Source organism: Papio anubis, chromosome 4, assembly GCF_008728515.1.
Source record: "Papio anubis isolate 15944 chromosome 4, Panubis1.0, whole genome shotgun sequence".
Classification (NCBI taxonomy): Eukaryota; Metazoa; Chordata; class Mammalia; order Primates; family Cercopithecidae; genus Papio; species Papio anubis.
Genome location: NC_044979.1, coordinates 130,282,373 through 130,305,842, shown reverse-complemented (window position 1 = coordinate 130,305,842; position 23,470 = coordinate 130,282,373). Strand labels below are relative to the sequence as shown.

The window sequence follows — 23,470 nt, the reverse complement described above, 5'->3', positions numbered from 1 at the left end:
ACCCTGTCTCTAAAAAAAGAAAAGAAAAGAAAAAGAAAGAAAAATAAAAAGAAAAAAAAGAAAAGAAAAGAAATTTTGGGCATGATCTCAGTTAGTGCCTTTAATCAAGTCACTTAACTTTTTCATACCCTGCGTTTCCTTATTTAAGGAAATAGGTGGCCGGGCGCGGTGGCTCAAGCCTGTAATCCCAGCACTTTGGGAGGCCGAGACAGGCGGATCACAAGGTCAGGAGATCGAGACCATCCTGGCTAACATGGTGAAACCCCGTCTCTACTAAAAATACAAAAAACTAGCCGGGCGTGGTGGCGGGCGCCTGTAGTCCCAGCTACTCGGAGGCTGAGGCAGGAGAATGGCGTGAACCTGGGAGGCGGAGCTTGCAGTGAGCCGAGATCGCGCCACTGCACTCCAGCCTGGGTGACACAGCGCGAGACTCCGTCTCAAAAAAAAAAAAAAAGGAAATAGGTGTCTTTTTTTTTATTTCTAAGAAGCTCAAATAACATTAAAACTTGCAAAAGCTAAAGTAAAAGCTATACAATGCCTTAAAGTAATGTTAAGAAGAATTTGGCAAACGGAATCCCAAAAGGATGACACCATTAGCTTGGGTGTCTGCAAAGTTTTTAAAATTATAATGTCTGCTCCCTAGCCAGAAGATGCTTCATAATTCTCACCATATGTCCACAGTCCACTTACTTGCCCTAACGCCAGTCATCTCTCTTTAGCGTCCCAGCAGACAGCGAGATCCCGCGGCAGCTTTCTCACCTGTGGCTTCTTAGTGATGCCAGGCTGTCATTGAACAGACTGGTTGCCCTTTGGGGTCCCAGGAATAAGTCTCCTGACCCATTTGCAAATCAAACCACACATAATGAATGGAATCTCTCGTCAAAAGAAAAAAAACTTTTATTTTTTCTATTGCATAAATAATGGTAAATTAGACTCTTTTTATACAGATTATATATTTACAGACAAGTTTGGTTAAAGAAAACATCTGGTAAATATGGCAGTTTTCCTTTATACACTAAGATAACATATTAATAATATATACTTCATTTGATTGGTAAGTTGCATGCTAAGTTAATTTATATTAATATGTACATTTTATATAAAGATTCTTTTTTGACTAGTCTGCTGACTTTCTCATCACTTAATAGCAGAAATCATCAACTAATACTGAATGAGAGAAAATGGGATGCTAATGAGGTAAATGGGAAGATGGTGATTGATGAGCTCCATCTTAGTGGCTTATTCTGGATATGAGAGCTGCCAAGCTCCAATCGTCCTGGCCGTGATCAATCCCCAGCTGTGCTTCTATTTACACCCAACATATTGGGGGCAATATACAAAATACAGTCATTTACTACTGTGCTTTGAGAGACAGCTCATGTCCCAAGTCTAATGACTGCTACAATCACAGCAACCCTCCTCCCCACCCAACAGATGACAGTTCACCAACCCAATGCCTGGACAGACTTTCTGAGTCTAATTTTTCTCCAAAGTCATTGTTTTTGGTTAGTCCTTGGAGAAATAGCTTCTTCCTGGATTCAGAACTGGGGAAGAAAATCAGACCCCACTAAGAAGCCACTCGAGGACCCCTGAAAGCTGATTTTGAGCTAAGAAAGAGAAAATATGCTTTAATTTTCCTTGGAGAGAGTTGAGAGGCACTGGCTTGTGCAACTCTCCACCAGGAGCTGAGAGGATCCTTTCTTGGCCAATCTAGGTCTTTCCCAGGGAGAACAACAGGGTTTGTTAGAAAAACAATTACTGGGATGTCAGTCTACTTTAGGAAGAGGGAAAAAGAAGGAGAATCTAGGGTTTTATGTTGCCTGGGGCAGAAGGGTTAGAGACTTGTGGATCCTGCAGTTGCTCTCTTCCTGCCCTCTCTCCCTGCTCATGGGTGGGCCACATCAAAAGCAGGCACCACTCAGCACTCAGCATCCCTCATTAGCCATTTAAAGAAATATCGCAGGTGGCCTGTGCCCCGGGACTCTTAATCTAATTCCTCACAATCACCAGAGATCACGACCACCTTCTTTCTGCGGTATTAGGAATAATTACAAGCCACGCTATCAACATATGCTGGAAGTGCTGTTATAGTGGCCAGGAAAAAAAAAAAAAAAAAAAAAAAAACAAGGAAAGAAAGAAATAACTGGAAATTGTGCTCTTTATTCAGTAGCTTTCAGTAAGGCTTTCTCAGATGGAGAAATACCCATCTCTTCTTGGAATCTGCCATTGTTTCCTCCAACTTCCTCCTGATTCACGTAGCCTTTGGGGAGGTGACTGACTCCCTTTATTTTCACACTTGCCAAGACAAAGACAGAAAGCTCATCTTTGATGCTCCCTCCAGTCAGCAAGTCCTTAGGGAATAAACAAAACCTCTTGCCTGCAAGATATGACACACTTGACATACACCAATTTGCATTGTTTCATTTACAGACAGCGGACACCAAAAGAGAGACTTTATCACAACTGCCTCTTGGGACTTGTGTTCAAAAAGGAGCTGCCAGTTCCTAGTGCAATTCATGGGGGAAATCCAGATCCTCTCAGTAGGGAGTATTCACTCCATCTTGTTTCAGACAAAACAGATGGGAGGGCTTGTCTGGTTGACTTTTCCTCTGGCTTTAGAGAAACCTGAAGTCAGGGAGGAATGTCACTCAACATAACCTAGATAGTGGGTGGAAGAGTCCTAACTCCTGGGCTTTCTCCAGCTGGTAGTACCAACCACAGTTTGAGTTCTTTCCTCTGCTCTCCTGGCCTCAGTTTAACAGGTCTGAGCGCCCTGGGAGAGGCATTCTGGGCTTGACAGATGTCAGCATCCTCCCAGGATTGGCGAGCTACCAGCCTGCTCTTGAAATCCACAGAGCCTGTCATGTGGATCAGACTGATGGGCAACCCCTTGACACTCAATGCTCTGCATGTTTCCAAAGTAGGCCAGCAATCCGGAGAAGAACTTCAGAGGACAGCATCTGCAGCCCTTTAAGAACTTTCTTTGTCTCTCTCAGGTCCAGGGATGGAGCAATATCACAGTTGCACCTTGCATTCCCTGGAATATTTCTTCCTAATTAGCCTGCTCTTCTATCCCACCGGAAAATTCCAGCCTCTGTATCCTTTCCACTTGGACAGTAACTTCTAACAGTGTGAGAAGCACTAGTTTGAAAGCCAAGCCATCACACCTGAGGAAAAGAGATGGGTGAGTCTATGCCCGGCATGGGGAGTGTGCTCGACTGATGAACTACCCCAAGGTCAGGGTAAGGACAGGTGACTGGGCGAGCTTTTCCACTTTCAGAGGACTGTCTTGTGGGTGGGGCTGGAAAAACCTCATTCTTTGTGATATATTTCCAGTCAATGAAATGAAATTAATTTTGCCTTGGAGACATTTTGAACAATATCATCATGTCTCTCGAGACCCTATAAAGAGTCCCAAATGAATATGAAGGAGAAACCACAGCTGTCAAAGTGACCATATGCATTACCAATGACCATAGGATACTAAGAGAAATGCTTGGCTTGTTGGCATAATTGATCTCATTCCTCCAAACCAATCATACACTTTGGATATTTGTTCCCTCCAAATTTCATGTTGATCTCCAATGCTGGAGGTGGGGCCTGCTAGCAGGTATTTGGGACATAGGGACAGATTCCTCATGAATGACTCGGTGCCCTCCCCGTAGTAATGAGTGAATTCTCACTTTATTAGTTCATGCAATTGCTGGTTGTTAAGGAGACTGGCACCTCCTCTCCTCTCTCTTGCTCCTGTTCTTGCCATGTGACGTGCCTGCTATCCCTTCACCTCCCACCATTAGTCAAAGCTTTCTGAGGCTTCACCAGAAGCCAAGTAGATGTTGATACCTTGTTCATACAGCCTGCAGAACCGTGCACCAAATAAACCTCTTTTCTTTATAAATTACCCAGTGTTATAAATTATCCTTTATAGCAATGCAAAATGTACTAACATACACCTATTTATGCCAGGGCCAAAAAGGGCCAAAAAATTGAGGACGGTCCCCTGAGTGACTTAGTCAAAGCAAGTATGAAGTGAAGCTGAACAGTTGTGGCACTCAAATTATCATGGAGACAGAATCAGTAAGAGGCAGCCCTCATTCTCCTCTATGTTGCCATCACTTTAAATAATTTAAATGGAAAAGTCTTAGCTGGTGAATGCTTCTTTTTTTAAATTACTTTTTGAGATGAAGTTTTGCTCTGTTGCCGAGGTCGGGGTGCAGTGGCGCGATCTCGGCTCACTGCTGCCTCTGCCTCCAGGGTTCAAGTGATTCTCCTGCCTCAGCCCTCCAGAGTAGCTGGGATTACAGGTGCCCGAAACCATGCTCGGCTAATTTTTGTTTTTTATTTTTTAGTAGAGATGGGGTTTCACCATGTTGGTCAGGCTGGTCTTGAACTCCTGGTCTCAAGTGATCCACCTGCCTAGGCCTCCCAAAGTGCTGGGATTACAGGTGTGAACCACCGCACCTGGCCCTTAATGCTTCTTTTCTATTTCAGACAGATTCTCCCCTTCTAGGGCAGTTGAGCAATCAGGTGTGGAGGGAAGATGGCTATGGTAAGGCCTTTAGGTTGCGGACTCTTGGCTCCATGGGGATCACTGAAGAGGCCAATGAGAATGTTCTGATTTGAGGTCTTTTAAGACAGATGTTCGTCAGGTCGCAGCTCTGCAGACCTCCTGGTTATACAACCAGGATGTGCGATGTGCTGAAGTCTAAAAGTTTAATCTCAGTTCATCTGTATCATCACGGTGATATAGGAAAAGGGGCCCTTCCTAGCGGGAGAATTCCAGACCCTCCCTGTATCTTGGTGACACAGCGAAAAATGTAATGACTAGGGCCTTTGGAGAAATAGTGTGGCAAAATGACCCAATAGGGGTTGAGACCTGCAGTTAGGAGGAGCAGAGCTTAGCGGCTTCTGCAAGGAAGGAGAGCAAGGACACAGTAAACATGGATCCCAGGACATGCGACCACACAAGGCCAGGTCAGCCCAAACCGGGGAGCTGTCCTGGGTGGTTGCACCCTTCATTTTCTGTCCATGCCCTCACAGGGCCTCAGGGAAACTGCTAGATTTAGGTGAAGAGCAATGTGCAAAACTGTCTTTGATTTATGACCTGAGTCTGGACTTAAGCCTTGTAGGAGGCATTTGGAATAAAAGGTAAATTTTTCCCTCTCAGTTCTGAAACATACCGCTGTATGATTCTATGAATGGGAAGTTGGGAGGGGCATTACTGTCAAAAGCAGCTGTTCATTTTTCATAGGCTCTTTCGGATAACTGCAAGATCGTAGACCATTTGTCAAGTGAAATTTGAGACAGGGCAGGTATCGAAAAAGGAGACTCGTAAGACACATCTTGTTCTCTGCAAATAAATCACCCAGACATTTCTGAAACCACTGGGTTTGCCTAAGACCACATGTAAACCTCAGTTCACCAAAGTTCACACGTCTGGCTTGCGAGAGTGTGTCTCAACAGGCAAACCGTTACTTTTAAAGACTGGAGGCTTAAAATCTTGTTTGCCTTCCAAGATGATATTTCTGCCTGTTTACCTAGATTAAGGGGTCCTGGCTCTGGACCCTGGGAGAAGGGGCTGGGAGTAGGGATGGGGAGATACCAGGGCTTACAGGTAGCTCCTGTTCTCTTGAGTAAATAGAAGGACAAGTTCAAATGCAAGACAAAAAGGCAGAGAAACCACCCAGATTCTTTAAGGGTAATTGCCTCTCCCAGCAGGATACAGATGCAGAGAGTCAGGTTGCACTCAGGCTGAATTGGGAGTGTTCTTCAAGAAAATGTTCCCTATTTTTGTGTGCCTTGGCAAATTCAGGGTGGAATGCAAGGGTTGCCATGGTAATATCCCTCTTTTTTTTTTTGTCAGATCAGTCACGTGGGACCCATGCACATTCTGGAAGCCACTGCTAATAGTTCCGATGCTACATTCTGTTTGGGGGCTTTGTTGGTATCTGGAACGGTGGGGCACAGCTTCTTTGGGGATCAAGGGAGTCAGGGTCCATTTCCCCTTCTCTCCCAAGGAAACTGCCTTCTTGATCATCACTTGTATTTTCTGGGGGGGGTGGGTATCTGCTCTTGCAGCAAGAATGAGCCAACCTGCATTTGTCAATCACTCAGTCTCCCCACAGCTGGGCAGCCAAGGTCACTGGTTCCTAAGTCTATTAGCTGGAGGACAGAGTGAGGGGTGGGCTCTTCCCTCTCAATTCCTGCAGAAGTCACCTCCAGCTGGGGCTACATGGCATCCCTTGGGAATGGGAGACCAGGACCTTCTGGAACCTTCAGCCATTAGCTTCATAGCCACCATGATGGGGACACTGACTGGCATGGGGCCCTGGCATAAAATTTGTGTGAACGGGGCTGGGAGTTGGCTGCCTGACAAAGAAGCCTTCCTTATACCCAAGACAAAACTGTCCAAGAAAAGCAATCAGGGTGCAAGTCACCGGGACAAACTCTGAGCTCCTGAAGTCTAAGGAATGCTGCTAGCTCAGGGCCGTCTCCACCCACTGTGTCCTTCGGTCCCTGGGTGCCACGTGGGGGGTTACCACGGTGGGAAGTTAACTCCTAAGTTGTCAGAAAGAATTCCGCATCTTCCTTCTGGCCGTCTCTCTCTAGCAGTCCACAGAGGAATGCATTCTCTTAGATTTTCTCCTGGGGAGGGTGGGCTTGCTTCCAGGTCACTGGGAGTGAGAAGAAGGGTCACTGTTAGGGAAGGAATCCTGCAGGCTTTGTAGAAAACAGGATGATGGCGCCTCTCCAGAACTCCTTTTCCTCCCTACTCCTGCACAGTGGCTAATCTCTCTGCTGATGAAATCTAACCCCCACCTCCTGAAGGGTCTCTGTTCTCCAGCGGGAGGCAGAAGAACTTCCAGAAAAGCCACCTTCGAAGAAGTACTCATTTTCTGCCCCGAAGACCAGCCTCAGCTGCGGCATTTCAGGCCCCTCTCATGGGGGAGGGGGCTTTGAAGAATCATCCCTGGGGTTTCTACCCAGTCTACTTAGGGTCCTGCACCCCTATCCCCAGGAGGACGTGGTTTGGTGGTTCAGGGGTCAGGGAAAGATAGGAAAGTATATCCCTTCAAGATCTGCTCTGCCCTCCCATCCAAATCCAGCTGGGAGAGGGCAAACTGCCCAGGGCAGATATTAAGGATGAGGTTGTTCGATGTGTTAGTGTTCTGCATCTGGACCTGTTCTAGTTCAGAATTCCAATCCTAAGGGGACAATGGTGAGTCAGCCAACGGGAGCGACAGAAGGGGCAGGCATGCAGTGTGCAGGCAGCAGGGCAGGTAAGGGGGAAAGGCAGGTTGCTACCTCCTTGGTCTGGCCTTGCTGGGCTGAACTCCAGGAAGTTTTGCAGAGGGACCTGCAATCCCCCAGGCTCTTGGGAGCTTACATCTCCTCCCTCCTCTATACTATGGCTCAAACCCTAGTTTTACTTGTGCTCATCAGGAATATTCGAACTCTCCCACAAAGGGAAAGTTTCTACAGCTGCCCCCAGGCTGTTGCCAGGAGCACTTGCAGAGGTGAATGAGAAAACTCTCATCGGAGACCTTGGGTGCTCCAAGTCTGAGAAGGCAGTAGGGAGAAAGCTGAGCGGGAAGACAGGGAGGGAGATCAGGAACACACAATGCACCAAAAACCCTACCCACTGCACTGAGACAAGAAAGCTTCTGGTGGCTCGATACTGGAAGAAAGTGGGGAAGCATGTAGTTTTAGGATGTAATCAAAAGAAGTAGGAGCAAGGTAATTCCATTACAAAATAAAGACCTGAGCTTGGAAAAGTACAAAGGGAACTATTACATCTAGAGATTACTGGCTAATCTGACTACACAAGCTTGAATTCGTAGTAGTGGCTGACATCTAGGAAAAGTCAGGAAATTACAGACTTGGAATGGAGTTGAAAACAGATCCTTGGTTCGGGTTCAGTTACCTTCCCCAACGAAAGTATTCTGCAGGCAGGAGTAAATTACCTGTTCTGTTGGCTAAACTCATAAACATCTTTTCCCCCCACCTCCTGAAAATAAGTCAGTTGCAGAATCTGAAGGCCAGAAGATCTTATGTAAAATACAGTCATTTGATCTCTCCATCTTTCCATTTTGGATTGCATTTCTCTTTTTAGCTGGGGAAGACTAACTAACAAAGCAAACTCCAAGGTAAGGGAAAGGTAAGATGCACAAGGACCTTAACTTACAAAGGTCATCTGGCATAGAGACATGGTGGGTCTCCATGACTCCAGATGGCTGGGTGTGGGTGTCAAAACCTCACCACCAGTCTCAGTCTCCTCCCCCTCAACCTGCCTCACCCCTGCCCCAAAGAAGCAGGGATGAGTGTGGGAGGGAGGACAAGCTTATATTAGGTGTAAGCGATTAGGGAAGAATGACATCACACACGAAGAAGCCAAATATATATATCTGTCTATGTTATAGAGATGCCCACGATTACGCTTCTTTTTTTTTCTCTAATGGCAGCACAGGCGGCAAAGCTGGGAGAAAGGCTCTCTGCAGGTTCCAAAATGCTGGTGCGGGATGGGCTCTAGGAACAGAAAGCCAAGTGCCAACGGAAACTGAGAGCACCCCAGCTCTACCAATGGCAGTCCTCTAGAAAAGGCAGTAAGAACGGAAGCGGTGAGGGGTGCAGCTAAAGACCGCCAGGGGCTGCACCCCACTTAATGGCTTTCCCCTCATGCCTTGGGGGGGTCTCCACTGGATGGAGGAAGGAAGCCAGGGTGGGATGGAAAGCCCTCTCTTCTGTGGCAACCCAGAAGTCAGCCTCTTGGAACTGAGGGTTGACCTCAGCAGAGAGTCTCCTGTTGACCCTTGGGTTGAAAGAATGGGGAGTGGAGGTGACTGTGTGTTCATGCCTCTCTCTTGCTCTCTCACCATTATACCTGGATGGCCGCTGGAATTCCGAGATGAAGATGAAGTTTTTCTCTATAGTTATGACTGATGGTTGAAGCAGTAATTCGGAAATCCTGGCTATTTATTGCATTAGAAAACAAAACCATTAAAGCACTGAAGACAGCCCTTTAGTGTCCCTGCCAAGGAGATGAAGCTGAAGTGCAACCCCAGTTGCACTCAACCTTGGGTTCTTTACTGAACGGTTCCATCGTCCGCATCCATCCATAGTCCAAAGGTCCATGTCTGCTGTGTGGAGGAAGAGTCTGCCCGCAGGGCATGCACATGCGCGGTGAGCTGCAACACAGTGTGGCTGGTGGGAGGCTGCTACTCCATGCCACTCCGGAGTATCTGGTTGGCCGCAATCAGCATGACGCTGATGATGAAGGCCATAGCAAAGGCGCATATGAGGCTCTTCCGGACGCAGGTCTGTCTGTTCTGCTTCTGGGAATGCACTGGTGGTGGGAGGAGCAGGTGTGGGAGGAAGGAAGAGGGGTTGGGAGAAGACAGAAGAGAGAAATAACACAGTGAGATAGGTTGCAACTCTTCCTCAACAGGCCAGCAGTGAGTCCTATAGGATGAGACTGGTCAAATCAAGTTGACAGGCACTTATGGGACTGTTACCATGGAGACTGCATAATATAAAACACCTTCTGGTGAAAGGTATGAAATGAGAAAACTTCTATAACAAGAACCACGATGGATGTGATGTTAAGCTTTCTGATAGAATAGAGCTAGAATGACTTTCAGAGCCAGGAAATATGGGACATTTCAGAGTCAGTTTCATAAAAGGCATCATCCAGTGATTGCTGTATCCATTTCTGCAGCCGATAGGAACAGAGCAGAAGTTCAGATGCTTCCCTACATCTCTGTGATCAGCTGGGTGCAACTTACCTTTCCTGGACGTTTTTTTGGGTTTTGCTAGTCAAATCACTGTAAGTGACTTCTTGCATTATTTCAGACATACACATAGTGGTTCTACAGTGGGGTCGTTGGACAAGCAGCGTCCCCATTGCTGAGAGCTTGACAGCTTTTTTTTTTTTTTTTTTTTTGAGACAGTGTATTGCTCTGTCTCCCAGGCTGGAGTGCAGTGGTACTATTGTAGCTCACTGCAGCCTTAACCTCCTGGGCTCAAGCTGTCCTCCCACTTCAGCCTCCTGAGTAGCTGAAACTACAAGTGTGCACCACTGTTGCTGACTAATTTTTTAAATTTTCATTTTTGTAGAGATGGGATCTTGCTATGTTGCCCAGTACAATCTCAAACTCCCCTGGGCTCAAGCCACCCTCCTGCCTCTGCCTCCCAAAGTGTTGGGATTACAGGCATGAGCCACCATGCTTAGCCACTGAGAGGTTTTTGAAAATGCAGATTCTTGACTGGGTTTGGTGGCTCTCACGCCTGTAATCCCAGCACTTTGGGAGGCTGGGGTGGGCAGATCACCTGAGGTCAGGAGTTTGAGACCAGCCTGGTCGACATGGTGAAACCCTATCTCTACTAAAAATACAAAAATCAGCCAGGTATGGTGGCACACGCCTGTAATCCCAGCTACCTGGAAGGCTGAGGCAGGAGAATCACTTGAACCTGGGAGACAGAGGTTACAGTGAGCTGAGATCATGCTACTGCACTCCAGCCTGGGCGTCAGAGCAAGACTCTGCCTCAAAAACACAGGCAGATTCTTGTCCAGCCCCCACCCCAGATCTGCTGAATCAGAGGCTCTGGGAGCGGGGGCCCCATCTGTGTTTAACAAGCCCTCCATTAGAGCTGGGATGCTGCTGACGTTGGGGAAGTGGGGATTGCGCAAGGCTGTGGTGGGCTATGGTCACACCACTGTATTCCAGCCTGGGCCACAGAGGGGTGAGACCCTGCAGGAGAGAGAGAGAGAGAGAGAGAGAGAGAGAGAGAGGAGAGAAAGAAAGGAAGGAAGGAGAAAGAAAAAAGAAAGAGAAAGAGAAAGAAAAACAAAGAAAAAAGAAAGAGAAAGAAAGAAACAAAGAAAGAAAGAGAAAGAGAAAGAGAGAAAGAAACAAAGAAAGGAGAAAGAAAAAAAGAAAAAAAGAAGAAAGAAAGAGAAAGAAAGAGAGAAAAAAAGAAAGGAACACCCATTCCAGAGTTTTTCATTCAGTAGGCCCGGAGTAGGATGGAGTTGCTGGGGACAGGAGGGGTGTGTGTGTGTGTGTGTGTACGTGTGTGTACGTGTGTGTGTTGTTGGGGACATTAAATCAGGGGTGTTGAAGAAGATGGCTCTTTACATTCAGCTGTTAAAGAAGACTGCATAGCAAAAGAAAAAGGTCAAGGTTGTATCCACATGCCTTTAAAGAATGTAAAAATCACTCAAGCTCAAAAGGAGAAAGAGAAAGAAAGAAAGAAAGGAAAGAAGGAAGGAAGGGAGGGAGGGAGGGAAGAGAAAGAACAAAAGAAAGAAAGAAGAAAGAAATAAAGAAAGAGAAAGAAAGAGAAAGAGAGAAAGAAAAAGTAAGAAAAGAGAGAAAGAAAGAACAAAGAAAGAGAAAGTGAGAAAGAAAAAGAAAGGAGAGAAAGAAAGAACAAAGAAAGAAGAAATAAGGAAAGAAAGGAGAAAGAAGGAGAAAGAAAGAGAAACAGACAGAAATAAAGAAGAAGGAAGGAATGAAAGGAGAAAGAAAGAGACGGAAAGAAAGAAGAAAGAAGAGAAAGAAGGAAAGAAAGGAGAAAGAGAAAGAAAGAGAAGGAAGGAAGAAAGAAAGAAGAAAAGAAAGAGAAAGAAAGAAATAAATGAAAGAAAGAAAGGGAGGGAGGAGAAAGAACAAAAGAAAGAAGAAAGAAATAAAAATGAAAGAAAAAGAAAGAGAAAGAGAGAAAGAAAAAGAAAGAAAAGAAAGAAAGAAGAAGGAAAGGAGAGACAGAAAGAAGTAAAGAAGAAAGGAGAAAGAAAGAAAGAGAGAGAGAGAAAGAAGAAAGAAGGAAAGGAGAAAGAGAAAGAAGGAAAGAAAGGAGAAAGAAAGAGAAACAAAGAAAGAAGAAAGAAGAGAAAGAAGAAAGGAGAAAAAGAAAGAAGGAGAAGAAAGAAAGAAGACAAGAAAGAAAGAAAGAGAGAAAGAGAGAAAGAAATAAAGGAAGGAAGGAAGGAAGGAAGGAAGGGTGGGCTTTGATGAAGTGCATCGGGGATCCTAGGCATTGCATTACCTCAGGGAAACTAAGTGGACGTCAGAATGTCTTTCCCGTCTCCTTCTTTTCCTCTACACTTTCTCCCTTGCCCTCCGTCCTGCAGTGGTGCACGGTTCCCCAATTAGCTGAGAGGAGACATCTGTGCCCTGGAGGTCGGCAGGAAGCCACCTACTCCAGAGCAACTGGCTGAAACAGCAGCACCAGTGCCAGCTGAGAGTTTGATACAAATGAGATTCTCAGCCCTATTGTAGAATTACTGAATCAGACGAGGTTGGGAATTTGTGTTTTAATAAGCTCTCCAGGCAATTAAGCAATTGCTAGACACCCACTCTGGAGTTTTTTGATTCAGTAGGCCCGGAGTAGGATGGAGTTGCTGGAGACAGGAGGGGTGTGTGTGTGTGTGTGTGTGTGTGTGTGTGTGTGTGTGTTGTTGCTGACGTTAAATCAGGGGTGTTGAAGAAGATGGCTCTTTACATTCAGCTGTTAAAGAAGACTGCGTAGCAAAAGAAAAAGGTCAAGGTGGTATCCACATGCCTGTAAAGAATGTAAAAATCACTCAAGCTCAAATAGCTCTCTCCCTTGATGTTAGTGGCTCATCCAAATTCCTGGTAATATTAATAACAGGGAAGAAGTAGGAAGCTGGCCATATTTCAAAGGCAAACAGAACTTTCTTCAAGAGAAAGGGTCCCAAGGGCTTGTCAAAGGATCTCTAAAAATGGCATTGATCTTTTTTATGGCTGCATAGTATTCCATGATGTTTATGTACCACATTTTCTTTATCCAATCTACCACTGATGGCCATTTAGGTTGATTTAATGTCTTTGCTATTGTGAATAGTGGTGCAATGAACATACACATGCATGTGTCTTTATGGTAGAACAATTTATATTCCTCTGGATATATACCCAATAATCGGATTGCTGGATCGAACGGTAGTTCTGTTTCTAGCTCTTTGAGGAATCCTCACACTGCTTTCTACATCCTTTACAGGAACATTGATGGGGCTGGAGGCCACGATCCTTGGCAAACCAACACAGGAAGAGAAAATCAAATACCGTATGTTCTCACTTACAAGTGGGAGCTGAATGATGAGAATACATGGAGGTAAAGAGGGGAACCACAGACACTGGGGCCTACTTGAGGATGGAGGGTGGGAGGAGGGAGAGCAGCAGAAAAAAATCACTATTGGGTTCTAGGCTTAGTGCCTGGGTGGTGAAATAATCTGTACAACAAACGCCGGTGACACGAGTTTACCTATAGAACAAACTGCACATGTACCCCTGAACCTAAAATAAAAGTTAAAAAAATGGCATTGAGCAGGAAGGTGTCTCCAGAAAGCCAGGCTTCAAGAAAATGCACTTCAAACGCTGGGTGTGGTGGACAGAACTGCGACCTGGCACTAATTCATGCGTTTCTTGATAATTATTGAAGATTATAATGCATTTGCATTGTACCATATTTTTGTGTATTTATTTACTCTTGCCTCTTGCTGTCTATCATTTAGAAGTCTGTAATGAAGACTATAGGTGAGCCTGGGACAAACTGTAAGTCTAAGGTCTGACTTACCGTGACCCAGCCGCAGCCCCCAGCCCCCTCACCAATATGATGCTTGTGAATTCTTTCGCCATCGTCTCTTAGGTCTCATCTTGTTATCTTTATTCCTTCTGAATCCACTGATTTCTGCTTCCCTGGGGTGATTTAAAGTATCTGCGGCTCAGCTTTCTTCTTGCCGAGTCAAGCTTCCACCTTTTGCTACTAAGAACAATGCTGTCTAGGTGTGGGTCTCAGAATCTTACAAGTTCTCACCTGGAGGAAGACAATATCCCTGGGGTAGAGATGGGCTTTATCCCATCAGTAGGCAAACGTACAAAGATGCCAAGTCCCAGGAAGGAAAAAGGAGGTGGCATTTAAGAAGGAAAGGGCCAAAGCAGAAAATAAGACAAGAATGTGGAAGTAGCATATCCCTAACGCTTTCTGGCTAATTTATTCTGAGCAGCTTCTTCGCCTGGAAATGTTTCCGAAGGCAGCCCTTTTCCATTCCATCTTGAGGGCCCGTGAAAGCTTTAGGAAGAGAAACATTGCATGACTGGCCTGAGGGAGGAAGTTTTTGCTGAAGCCCTTCTTTGTGAAGGTCAACCAGGAAACAAGGTTACCAGCAACAGGATTATCCCCCAGGAGAGGGGAGCTGCAACTTCGATCTAAAAATCCATCCAAGCAGTAAGAGGGGAGAGATAAGGACCGAGCAACTGCCTGGAGAATTTAGACCAATGTCCTATAAGTGGAGAGGAGCAGAGCCAGGTGCAGTGGCTCATGCCTGTAATCCCAGCACTTTGGGAGGCTGAGGTGGGCGGATCACCTGAGACCACGAGTTCGAGATCAGCTTGGCCAGCATAGTGAAACCCCGTCTCTACTAAAAATACAGAAAAATAGCTGGGCATGGTGGTGGGCACCTGTAATCCCAGCTACTAGGGAGGCTGAGGCAGGAGAATTGCTTGAACCCAAGAGACGGAGGATGCAGCCGAAATTGCGCCATTGCACTGCAGCCTGGGCAACAAGAGTGAAACTCCATCTCAAAAAAAAAAAAGCAGAGAGGAGCTTCTAGATCATTAGTGGATCGCGGCAGCTCTGAAATAGACCGTAGTCTGAGTCAGTACCCTGTGCTTTGATGAAAATCATCTTATACTGCATTCTGACATCATCATAAATTGTGTGGCTAAGCAAAGAGGAATGACTTTGGAGCCAGACCAATATCTAGATCATGATTCTGTGTGTGACCTTGAGCAAGTAAATTTCCCTAGGCCTCAATCTTCTCATCCATAAAATGGGATAATAAGATCTATCTTATTGGGCCAGTTGTGGTGGCTCACACCTGTAATCCCAGCACTTTGGGAGGCTGAAGCGGGTGGATCACGTGAGGTCAGGAGTTTGAGACCAGCCTGGCCAACATGGTGAAACCCCATCTCTACTAAAAATACAAAAAAAAAAAAAAGAATTAACCGAGCATAGTGTGGTGTGCCCGTAATCCCAGCTACTTGGGAGGCTGAGGCAGGAGGATCACTTGAACCCAGGAAGCAGAGGTTGATCGCGCCACTGCATTCCAGCCTGGGCGACAGAACAAGACTCTGTCTAAAACAAACAAACAAACCCAAAAACAAACAAACAAAAGATCTATCTTCTTGTGGAGATTATGCATATAGGAAGAAACTGGAAAATTATGCCCGATGAATGTGAGCTCCCTTGTATATGCCTTTTAAATGTTCCTATTTCCTGATTGAACACCAGCCTCAATGGGCTGGGTACTGTGTTAAGAGCTTTGTTGGTTCTATGTACAGAGGTCACAGAGCAGCATATCTCATGTGCAATGGGTGTGTTGTCTTCATTTACTGCGTGAGGAGCCTGAATTCCAATAAGTGAAGTTCAAGGTCATTTGGGAAAGGGTAGATGTGGGATTTGAGCCAAGAGCTTACTGTAATACCCAGGTTCAAAACTTGTGTACAAATTCTTCTTGGTTTCCTGCATAGCAATAAACAGGTCCAAAGAAAATGCACTTCAAACGCCGGGTGTGATGGACAGAACACGGCACTAATTTATGCATTTCTTGGTAATTATTGAAGCTTATCATACATTTGCATTGTACTATATTTTTGCGTACTTATTTACACTAGCTGTCTATTATTTAGAAGTCTGTAATAGAAGACTATAGGTCAGTCTGGGAAAAACTGTGAGTCCAAGATCTGACTTCTTCCCCTAATTGCCGCTTAGGAGCCCTGGACAAGTGAAGGAACTTCTGCTAGCGTCAGTTTCGCTCTCTGTAAAAGGAGCTAATAATTGCTCTGCTCATCTCAAGAATTATTTCAAAGATCAATGAGCTAATCAAAGTGAAAGCTACATCCAACTGTAAATTGCCAGAGAAATACAAGATTTCATTCTTGCATCCCCCGAGGACAGGAGGAAACCCCTGCTGGGTTTTCAGCCTATTCCCTGTAACCTACAGCACAAGGCTGAGACTACCTCAGATGCTCCCAATCTTTGTTTTCATCTCTTCCTTCATTAAGTCATTCAGAACTGCAGCTAGACTCACCTTTCCCTGCAGGCTTCCTGCAAAGGCCCCCGTTGATGGGAGAAGCCTGTTCCATCCTCTAAGCTCAGCACAGAAGACCACAGCTCACTCTTCCCCACTTCCCGGCTCTATTCCTAGACCACCCTCCTCCCCTTCCCTCCCCACGGCCACCTCTGTTCAGCCAAGCAGGTCTCTCATTTTCTTCAGTGCAGATCAGTGGTGCCTTCTGATCTTGCCTCTTTTCCTTTTCTTTTCTTTTTTGAGATGGAGTTTTACTCTGTTGCCAGACTGGAGTGCAGTGGCACGATATTGGCTCACTGCAACCTCCAACTCCCTAGCGATTCTCCTGCCTCAGCCTCCCAAGTAGCAGGGAGGGGATTACAGGCACACACCACCACATTCAGCTAATTTTTGTATTTTTAGCAGAGACAGGGTTTCACCATGTTGGCCAGGATGGTCTCGATCTCTCGACCTTGTGATCTACCCGCCTCGGACTCCCAAAGTGCTGGGATTACGGGCATGAACCATCATGCCCGACCATCTTCCCTCTTTTTCTCTGGGGCCCAGCCCAAACTTTTCTTTCCTCTGAGGTTTCTTCTGAACATCCTGCTCTATAAAAGGGCCTGCTCCTTGTATTTATTCGTTGTAATGATCTAGCTTTCAAGATTTATTTATTTTTAATTAAGATATAGTTCACATACCATAAAATTGGCCCTTGTTCGAAAATTATGTCCAATTCAGCAGCGTTTAACATATTCGCAAGATTGTGCAACCATCACCACTACCTAATTCCAGAGCATTTTATCACCCTAAAAAGAAATCCCAGGCATCTTAACAGTCACTGCTCATTCCGCTCGCTCTGCAGCCCCAGGCAAACGCTAATCTACTGTCTGTCTCTAGGGATTTGCCTACTCTCAATCTTTCAAATAAATAGGATCATACGGTAGGTGACCTTTCGTGTCTGACTTCTTTTAGCATAATTTTTCAAGGTTCCTCCAGCTGTATGTAGCATTTATCAGTACTTCATTCCTTTTTATGACCGGATAATAGTTTATTGTATGAATATATCACTCTTTGTTTATCTATTCATAAGCTATAAACATTTGGGTTCCTTTCACCTTTTGGTTACTATGAATCATGCTGCTATGAACATCCATACACATGTTTACATGTCAACATATGTCTTAAATTCTCTTGGGTGCAAACCTAGAAGTTGAATTACTGGGTTATATAGTCTCCCCTCCACTCCATTTTTTTTTGAGATGGAGTCTCGCACTGTTGCCTGGGCTGGTGTGCAGTGGCGTGTTCTTGGCACACTGCAACCTCCACCTCCCGGACTCAAGTGATTCTCCTGCCTCAGGCTCCCGAGTAGCTGGGATTACAGTCTCCTGCCACCACGCCCGGCTAATTTTTTTGTATTTTTAGTACAGATGGGTTCTACTACATTGGCCAGGCTGATCTTGAACTCCTGACCTCATGATCCACTGGCCTTGGACTCCCAAAGTGCTGAGATTACAGGCGTGAGCCACTGCATCCAGCCTATGTTTTTTTCTTTCTTTCTTTTTTTTTTTTTTGAGATGGAGTCTCACTCTATCGCCTAGCCTGGAGTGCAGTGGCGCGATCTCAGGTCACTGCAAGCTCCGCCTCCTGGGTTCACGCCATTCTCCTGCCTCAGCCTCCCGAGTAGCTGGGACTACAGGTGCCCGCCACCATGCCTGGCTAGTGTTTTTTTTGCATTTTTAGTAGAGACGGGGTTTCACTGTGTTAGGCAGGATGGTCTTGATCTCCTGACCTCGTGATCCACCCGCCTTGGCCTCCCAAAGTGCTGGGATTACAGGCTTGAGCCACCGCACCCGGCCTATGTTTCATTTTTTTAAGGAACTGACCTTTTTGTCTCTTACTGAATATATCATGCTGCTGGTGATCTTTTCTATCTTCCCACTAAATCTTGGGCTCTTTTTCAGCACAATACTTGGCACAGTGGAAGCTCAGAAAGTATTTGGGAATGAAATGTGAGCTGAGGAGGCTGCCGCAGGAGGACACAGAGGCAGAGTTTCCTGTTTTCCTGCAAGCTTGTTCACAGGCTCCATGCACGACAGACTGGTGGCTGCCTCAGCGAGACCTGGGTGTGCAAGCTCTAGCGACAGACTGCTGGAGTGTTGCTTTTCCTCTCTTATTTTAACAGCCATTCACATTGCTCCACTCGGCAAATGACAGGCAGTGGTTCTTGGCTTTTCTCCTGGAGACGGTCATCTGCAGAGACTCTGCCACTCATCAGCCCATGGCCCTGGAGACAATAGGTTCATAATCCCTCTGGCTTCAATCTCCACGTTTGGGAGCTGCGCTGCACGTCTTCAGAGACACCGGCTTCCAAATGAAGCAAATCAGAGCCATGAAAATTCTGATTCCTTGCTCCGTGACAGACCAACAGAAGTCATATTATTTTTGGCAGGGAGCTGGGGGTGCAGGGAAGTTAAAAAAACAAAACAGTAGCCATCCCAGCTCAGGTGATTCTTAGGATAACCAGAGCCACCAGGCCTGGGAGCTATTTTTGCTCTGTGATCCTTCCAGTTCTGATATTTTATAGTTCTATAAAATTGGCTACTTATGCACCCTAAAACGGAACTAATTAAGAGCTTTTGAAAGAGAATTTTGTATACACCAATGATACCAGAAATGCCCAGGCACCCAAACAAAACCCAAAGGAAGAGATGGAGGATGCGGCTTCTATGGAATAAGAGTGAGGTTGGTATGTTTCATGACGCTTTTCTTAAGAGGAAGATAAGTCATGCTGACTTGTGGGGCTGGGAGCTGGTCTCTTCTCCCCTACAAAATCTCATGCCCCGTATCTCAGGTTTGCTAGACCCCAGACAGCTGTGTTTTGCTTTGAGGGTCCTACAATGGACTCTGGTGCAGTAGCCAGGCATTGTTTTTGTCTCTCTGGAAGCCCTACCCCTTGTTCTAATAACAACATTCACCTTTTGTGCTTGGGAATTTAGTTCCTGACTTCACCACTCCATCTAGTGGAACTTAGTTCCTGACTTCACCTTTTCCACCATCACAAACCAGGTTGCCCGGGTGTCGTACCCAAAGATTGTTCTACAGTAGGCACCTGAGTTAAACAGGTTTGACTGGCACTCCTTTTTGGATGAAGACAGATCCTGAGAGAGAAAATCTTGAGACCTTGTGAAGACAGAGTCTGCCCAAGAGTGGAGCTAACAGGGAGTTAAAAAGGACAGAGAGAGGGAGAGGCAGACAGCAGGCAAGAGAGAGAGAGACACACAGACACACACACAGAGAGAGAGAGAGAGAGGAGAGAGATGTTGCTTGAACTCTTTGAGTCCAGGCCACCCAAAGTTCACATGCTTGACTTCCCCCATTATTTGAGCCAGTGATTTTTTTTTTTTTTTTTTTTTTTGGAGATGGAGTCTCGCTCTGTCGCCCAGGCTGGAGTGCAGTGGCGCGATCTCAGCTCACTACAAGCTCCGCCTCCCGGGTTCACGCCATTCTCCTGCCTCAGCCTCCCGAGCAGCTGGGATTACAGGTGCCCACCACACGCCCGGCTAGTTTTTTGTATTTTTAGTAGAGACGGGGTTTCACTGTGTTAGCCAGGATGGTCTCGATCTCCTGACCTCATGATCCGCCCGCCTCGGCCTCCCAAAGTGCTGGGATTACAGGAATGAGCCACTGCGCCCGGCTGAGCCAGTGATTTTTAGTTTAAAAGAATCTCGGTTGGCTTTCTTTTATTTGCAACTGAAACTATCTTTTATTTATTTATTTATTTTTAGAAACTGGGTTTCACTCTGTCGCCCAGGGGGAATGCAGTGGCATGATCATAGCTCACCGCAGCCTCGATTTCTTGGGCTCAAGGAATCCTCCTGTCTCAGTCTCCTGAGTAGCTGGGACTGCACCATGCTTAGCTAATTTTTTAAAAAAATTTTTTGTAAACATGGGTCTCACTAAGCTGCCCAGGCTGGTCTCAAACTCCTGGGCTCAAGTGATCCTTCCACCTTTGCCTCCCAAAGTGTTTGGATTACAGGTGTGAGCCACCATGCCTGGCCGATAAGAGTCTTTTTATTTTTATTTTCTTTTTCTGAGACGGAGTTTTGCTCTGTCACCCAGGCTTGAGTGCAATGGTGTGATCTCGGCTCACCGCAACCTCTGCCTCCGGGGTTCAAGCAATTCTCCTGCCTCGGCCTCCCAAGTAGCTGGGATTACAGGCGCCCACCACCATGACCAACTAACTTTTTTTTTTCTTTGTATTTTTAGTAGAGATGGGATTTCACCATGTTGGCCAGGCTGGTCTTGAACTCCTGACCTCGTGATCCATCCGCCTCAGCCTCCCAAAGTGTTGGGATTACAGGGCCAAGAGTCTTGATGGATACCCTTGATATCCCCAATGTGGGTAGTGATTTGAGTCTAGGAATGAATGTGTCAACAGCAAGACTCCCACCCCCTGCATTTGGTTCTTGCTTCATGAAGATGTGGCGCTCTAGCAGCAGCACATACTCAGCAATGTCTCCAGGTAAAAAAAATAACCAGAAGATAACTGAGGCTAGGAACTGGTTAGCCTTGTGTTTCATTCATTCACTTCCAGTGCTTACTAATGTGTTGAGTTTTGTACTGCATATTGTCATGGATGACGTTGTTTAATCCTCATAACAACTATATGAGGTAGATTGTATCATGATTCCCCTTTCACAGATGGAGAAAGTGAGGTTCTCTATATTTACTCAAGTGCCTCACTCAAGTGAGTGCATGCTGGGGAAGGATTTTAAGCCAGGCTTGTCCCGGGTGCAGAGCTGGAGGTCTTAACCAGCTCTGTTTTAGTGTGTTTATACAAAACAGCTCTCTGGGTCTCTATTTTTTTTTGTTGAGACAGAGTCTCGCTCTGTTGCCCAGGCTGGAGTGTAATGGTACGATCTCAGCTCACTGCAACCTCCGCCTCCTGGGTTCAAGTGATTCTCCTGCCTCAGCCTCCCGAGTAGCTGGGATTACAGGTGCCCGCCACCGCGCCCAGCTAATTTTTTTTTTATTTTTGTATTTTTAGTAGAGACGAGGTTTCACCATGTTGGCCAGGCTGGTCTTGAACTCCTGACCTCAAGTGATCCACCCACCTCAACCTCCCAAAGTGCTGGGACTACAGGCATGAGCCACCGTGCCCAGCTGGGTCTCTATTTTGTGTTTCAGAATCTCATTGCTTCCTACAGGTTTGCTGCGAAGGGTCCCCAAACAGAAGAAAAATTCCTTTTTGTCTGAAGTTCCAAATCTCTTTGAAAACTGTCCTCTGTCTCACCACTGGCTACTGACCTCAGCTCCTTAACCTCCTATGTCTACCCAAGGAGAAAGGTTTTATTTCAGGAAATTCACCGCACAGGAGGACTGGGAACAGATGGCGTTGATGACATATTGTACCTTTTTCATTTAGATGGGCAGGAGAGAACCATCGTGCGCGGCCAGGTGATGGGGCAGCTCTCCCCATCCAGGTGTGCACTTGATGGCCCGACAGGAACGCTGTGACTTCAGCGGGGAGGACTGCACTGGGAACCTTGGATTTGGCTGCAAAATTCCTTCTGACCTTCCACTGAGCCCAGAAGTTTCTGTATCTAAATATGACCATCATCACCCAGCCTTTTCTTGGGATGGATGAGGAAAATAAGGCTCAGAGAGGTTAACCAACTTTCCCGGGGTCACACAGCTAGTTGGCACAGAATCCACACCTCTTCCCCAGGGGGCTTCCTGGGGCTGCGTGGCTTGTGTCACCATCCTTGCCACTTGTTTCTTTTGTCCATCATATGGAAGTGCTGAGTGATTCAGAGGAGCTCTGCCTCGTCTTTCACAGAAACTATTTATTCCCCAGTTGGTGATTTCGCTTTACTTGCCTCTCCCGTGCCTGTTGTCAGAATGTCTAGAAAAATCTGACAGCTGGTATTCCATTTAGGGACAACACTTGGGGGATGTGTCTTGATAGGGCGCACACACAGATCTTGCTGCGCTTCTACTCAACTTCCAAATATAATATGCTTTCGTCGGTGATGAAATGGAAAATGAGTATGGGTGATGAAACACCATTTTGTATGAAGACTTGGAAATGCCTAAGCCCACGTGAATGACCCAGGGTGACCAATGAAGACGCCAGGGCAGGGCATTGACAGGTAGACCCAGGTTACAATTCTTTTTCTTTTGTTTTGATTCAGCAATTAAAAAAAATTAGTATTTTAAGTTCTATGATACATATGCAGAAGGTGCAGGTTTGTTACATAGGTAAACGTGTGCCATGGTGGTTTGCTGCACTTATCAACCCATTACCTAGGTATTAAGCCCCGCATGCATTAGCTATTTATCATGATGCTCTCCCTCCCATTGCCCCCTGACAGGCCCTGGTGTGTGATGTTCCCCTCCCTGTGTCCATCTGTTCTCATTGTTCAGCTCCCACTTATAAGTGAGAACATGTGGTGTTTGGTTTGCTGTTCCTGTGTTAGTTTGCTGAGGATGATGGCTTCCAGCTTCATCTATGCCCCTGCAAAAGACATGATCTCATTCCTTTTAATGGCTGCATAGTATTCCATGGTGTATATGTACCACATTTTCTTTATCCAGTTGAAATTCTTTTTATAAAAACATTGAGACAGGATCTCCCTCCGTCACTCAGGCTGGAATGAAGTGGCATGATTGTGGCTTACTGCAGCCTCAACCTCCCAGGCTCAAGTGATCCTCCCACCTCAGTCTCCTGAGTAGCTGGGACTACAGGTGCCTGCCACCACGCCTGGTTATCTATCTATCTATCTATCTATCTATCTATCTATCTATCTATCTATCATTTATCTATTATCTATCTATCATTTATCTATCATCTATTATCTATCTATCATCTATCTATGTATCTATCTATCATCTATCTACCTATCAATTATCTATCTATCTATCTATCTATCTATCTATCTATCATCTATCTACCTGTCAATTATCTATCTATCTATCTATCTATCTATCTATCTATCTATCTACCTACCTACCTACATACCTACCTACCTACCTACCTATCTATCTATCTAGACAGGGTTTTGCCATGTTGCCCAGGTTGCAGGTTAAAATTCTTAGCCACTATTTGACTTGGGAAAAATGACTTCACTTTGTGGAGCCTCAGTTTCCTCATTTACATGAAAATGGCAACAGAACTTGTCTCTCAGGGCCATGCAGAGGGGTCAATGCAATGTGTTAATATTAGGTTGGTGCAGAAGTAATTGTGGTTTTTGCCATTAAAACTCTTGCCATTGCTGGGCATGGTGGCTCACGCCTATAATCCCAGCACTTTGGGAGGCTGAGGCAGGCAGATCACCTGAGGTCAGGAGTTTGAGACCAGCCTGGCCAACATGGTGA

At 45.8% G+C, this 23,470-nt stretch overlaps 1 protein-coding gene across 6 annotated transcripts in view; it reads right to left on the bottom strand.

The window, feature by feature from the left end:
• Nucleotides 1-879: 879 nt before the first annotated feature.
• The window catches only part of CALN1 (calneuron 1), a 662,369-nt gene continuing 639,778 nt past the window's right edge, over nucleotides 880-23,470 (bottom strand). For all 6 annotated transcript variants that reach the window (XM_031665448.1, XM_031665450.1, XM_031665452.1 and 3 more), the window contains one exon: nucleotides 880-9,343. In XM_031665448.1, coding sequence (XP_031521308.1) covers nucleotides 9,216-9,343 — 128 coding nt within the window. In that variant the 3' untranslated portion in view covers nucleotides 880-9,215. The remainder of the gene's footprint in view (nucleotides 9,344-23,470) is intronic.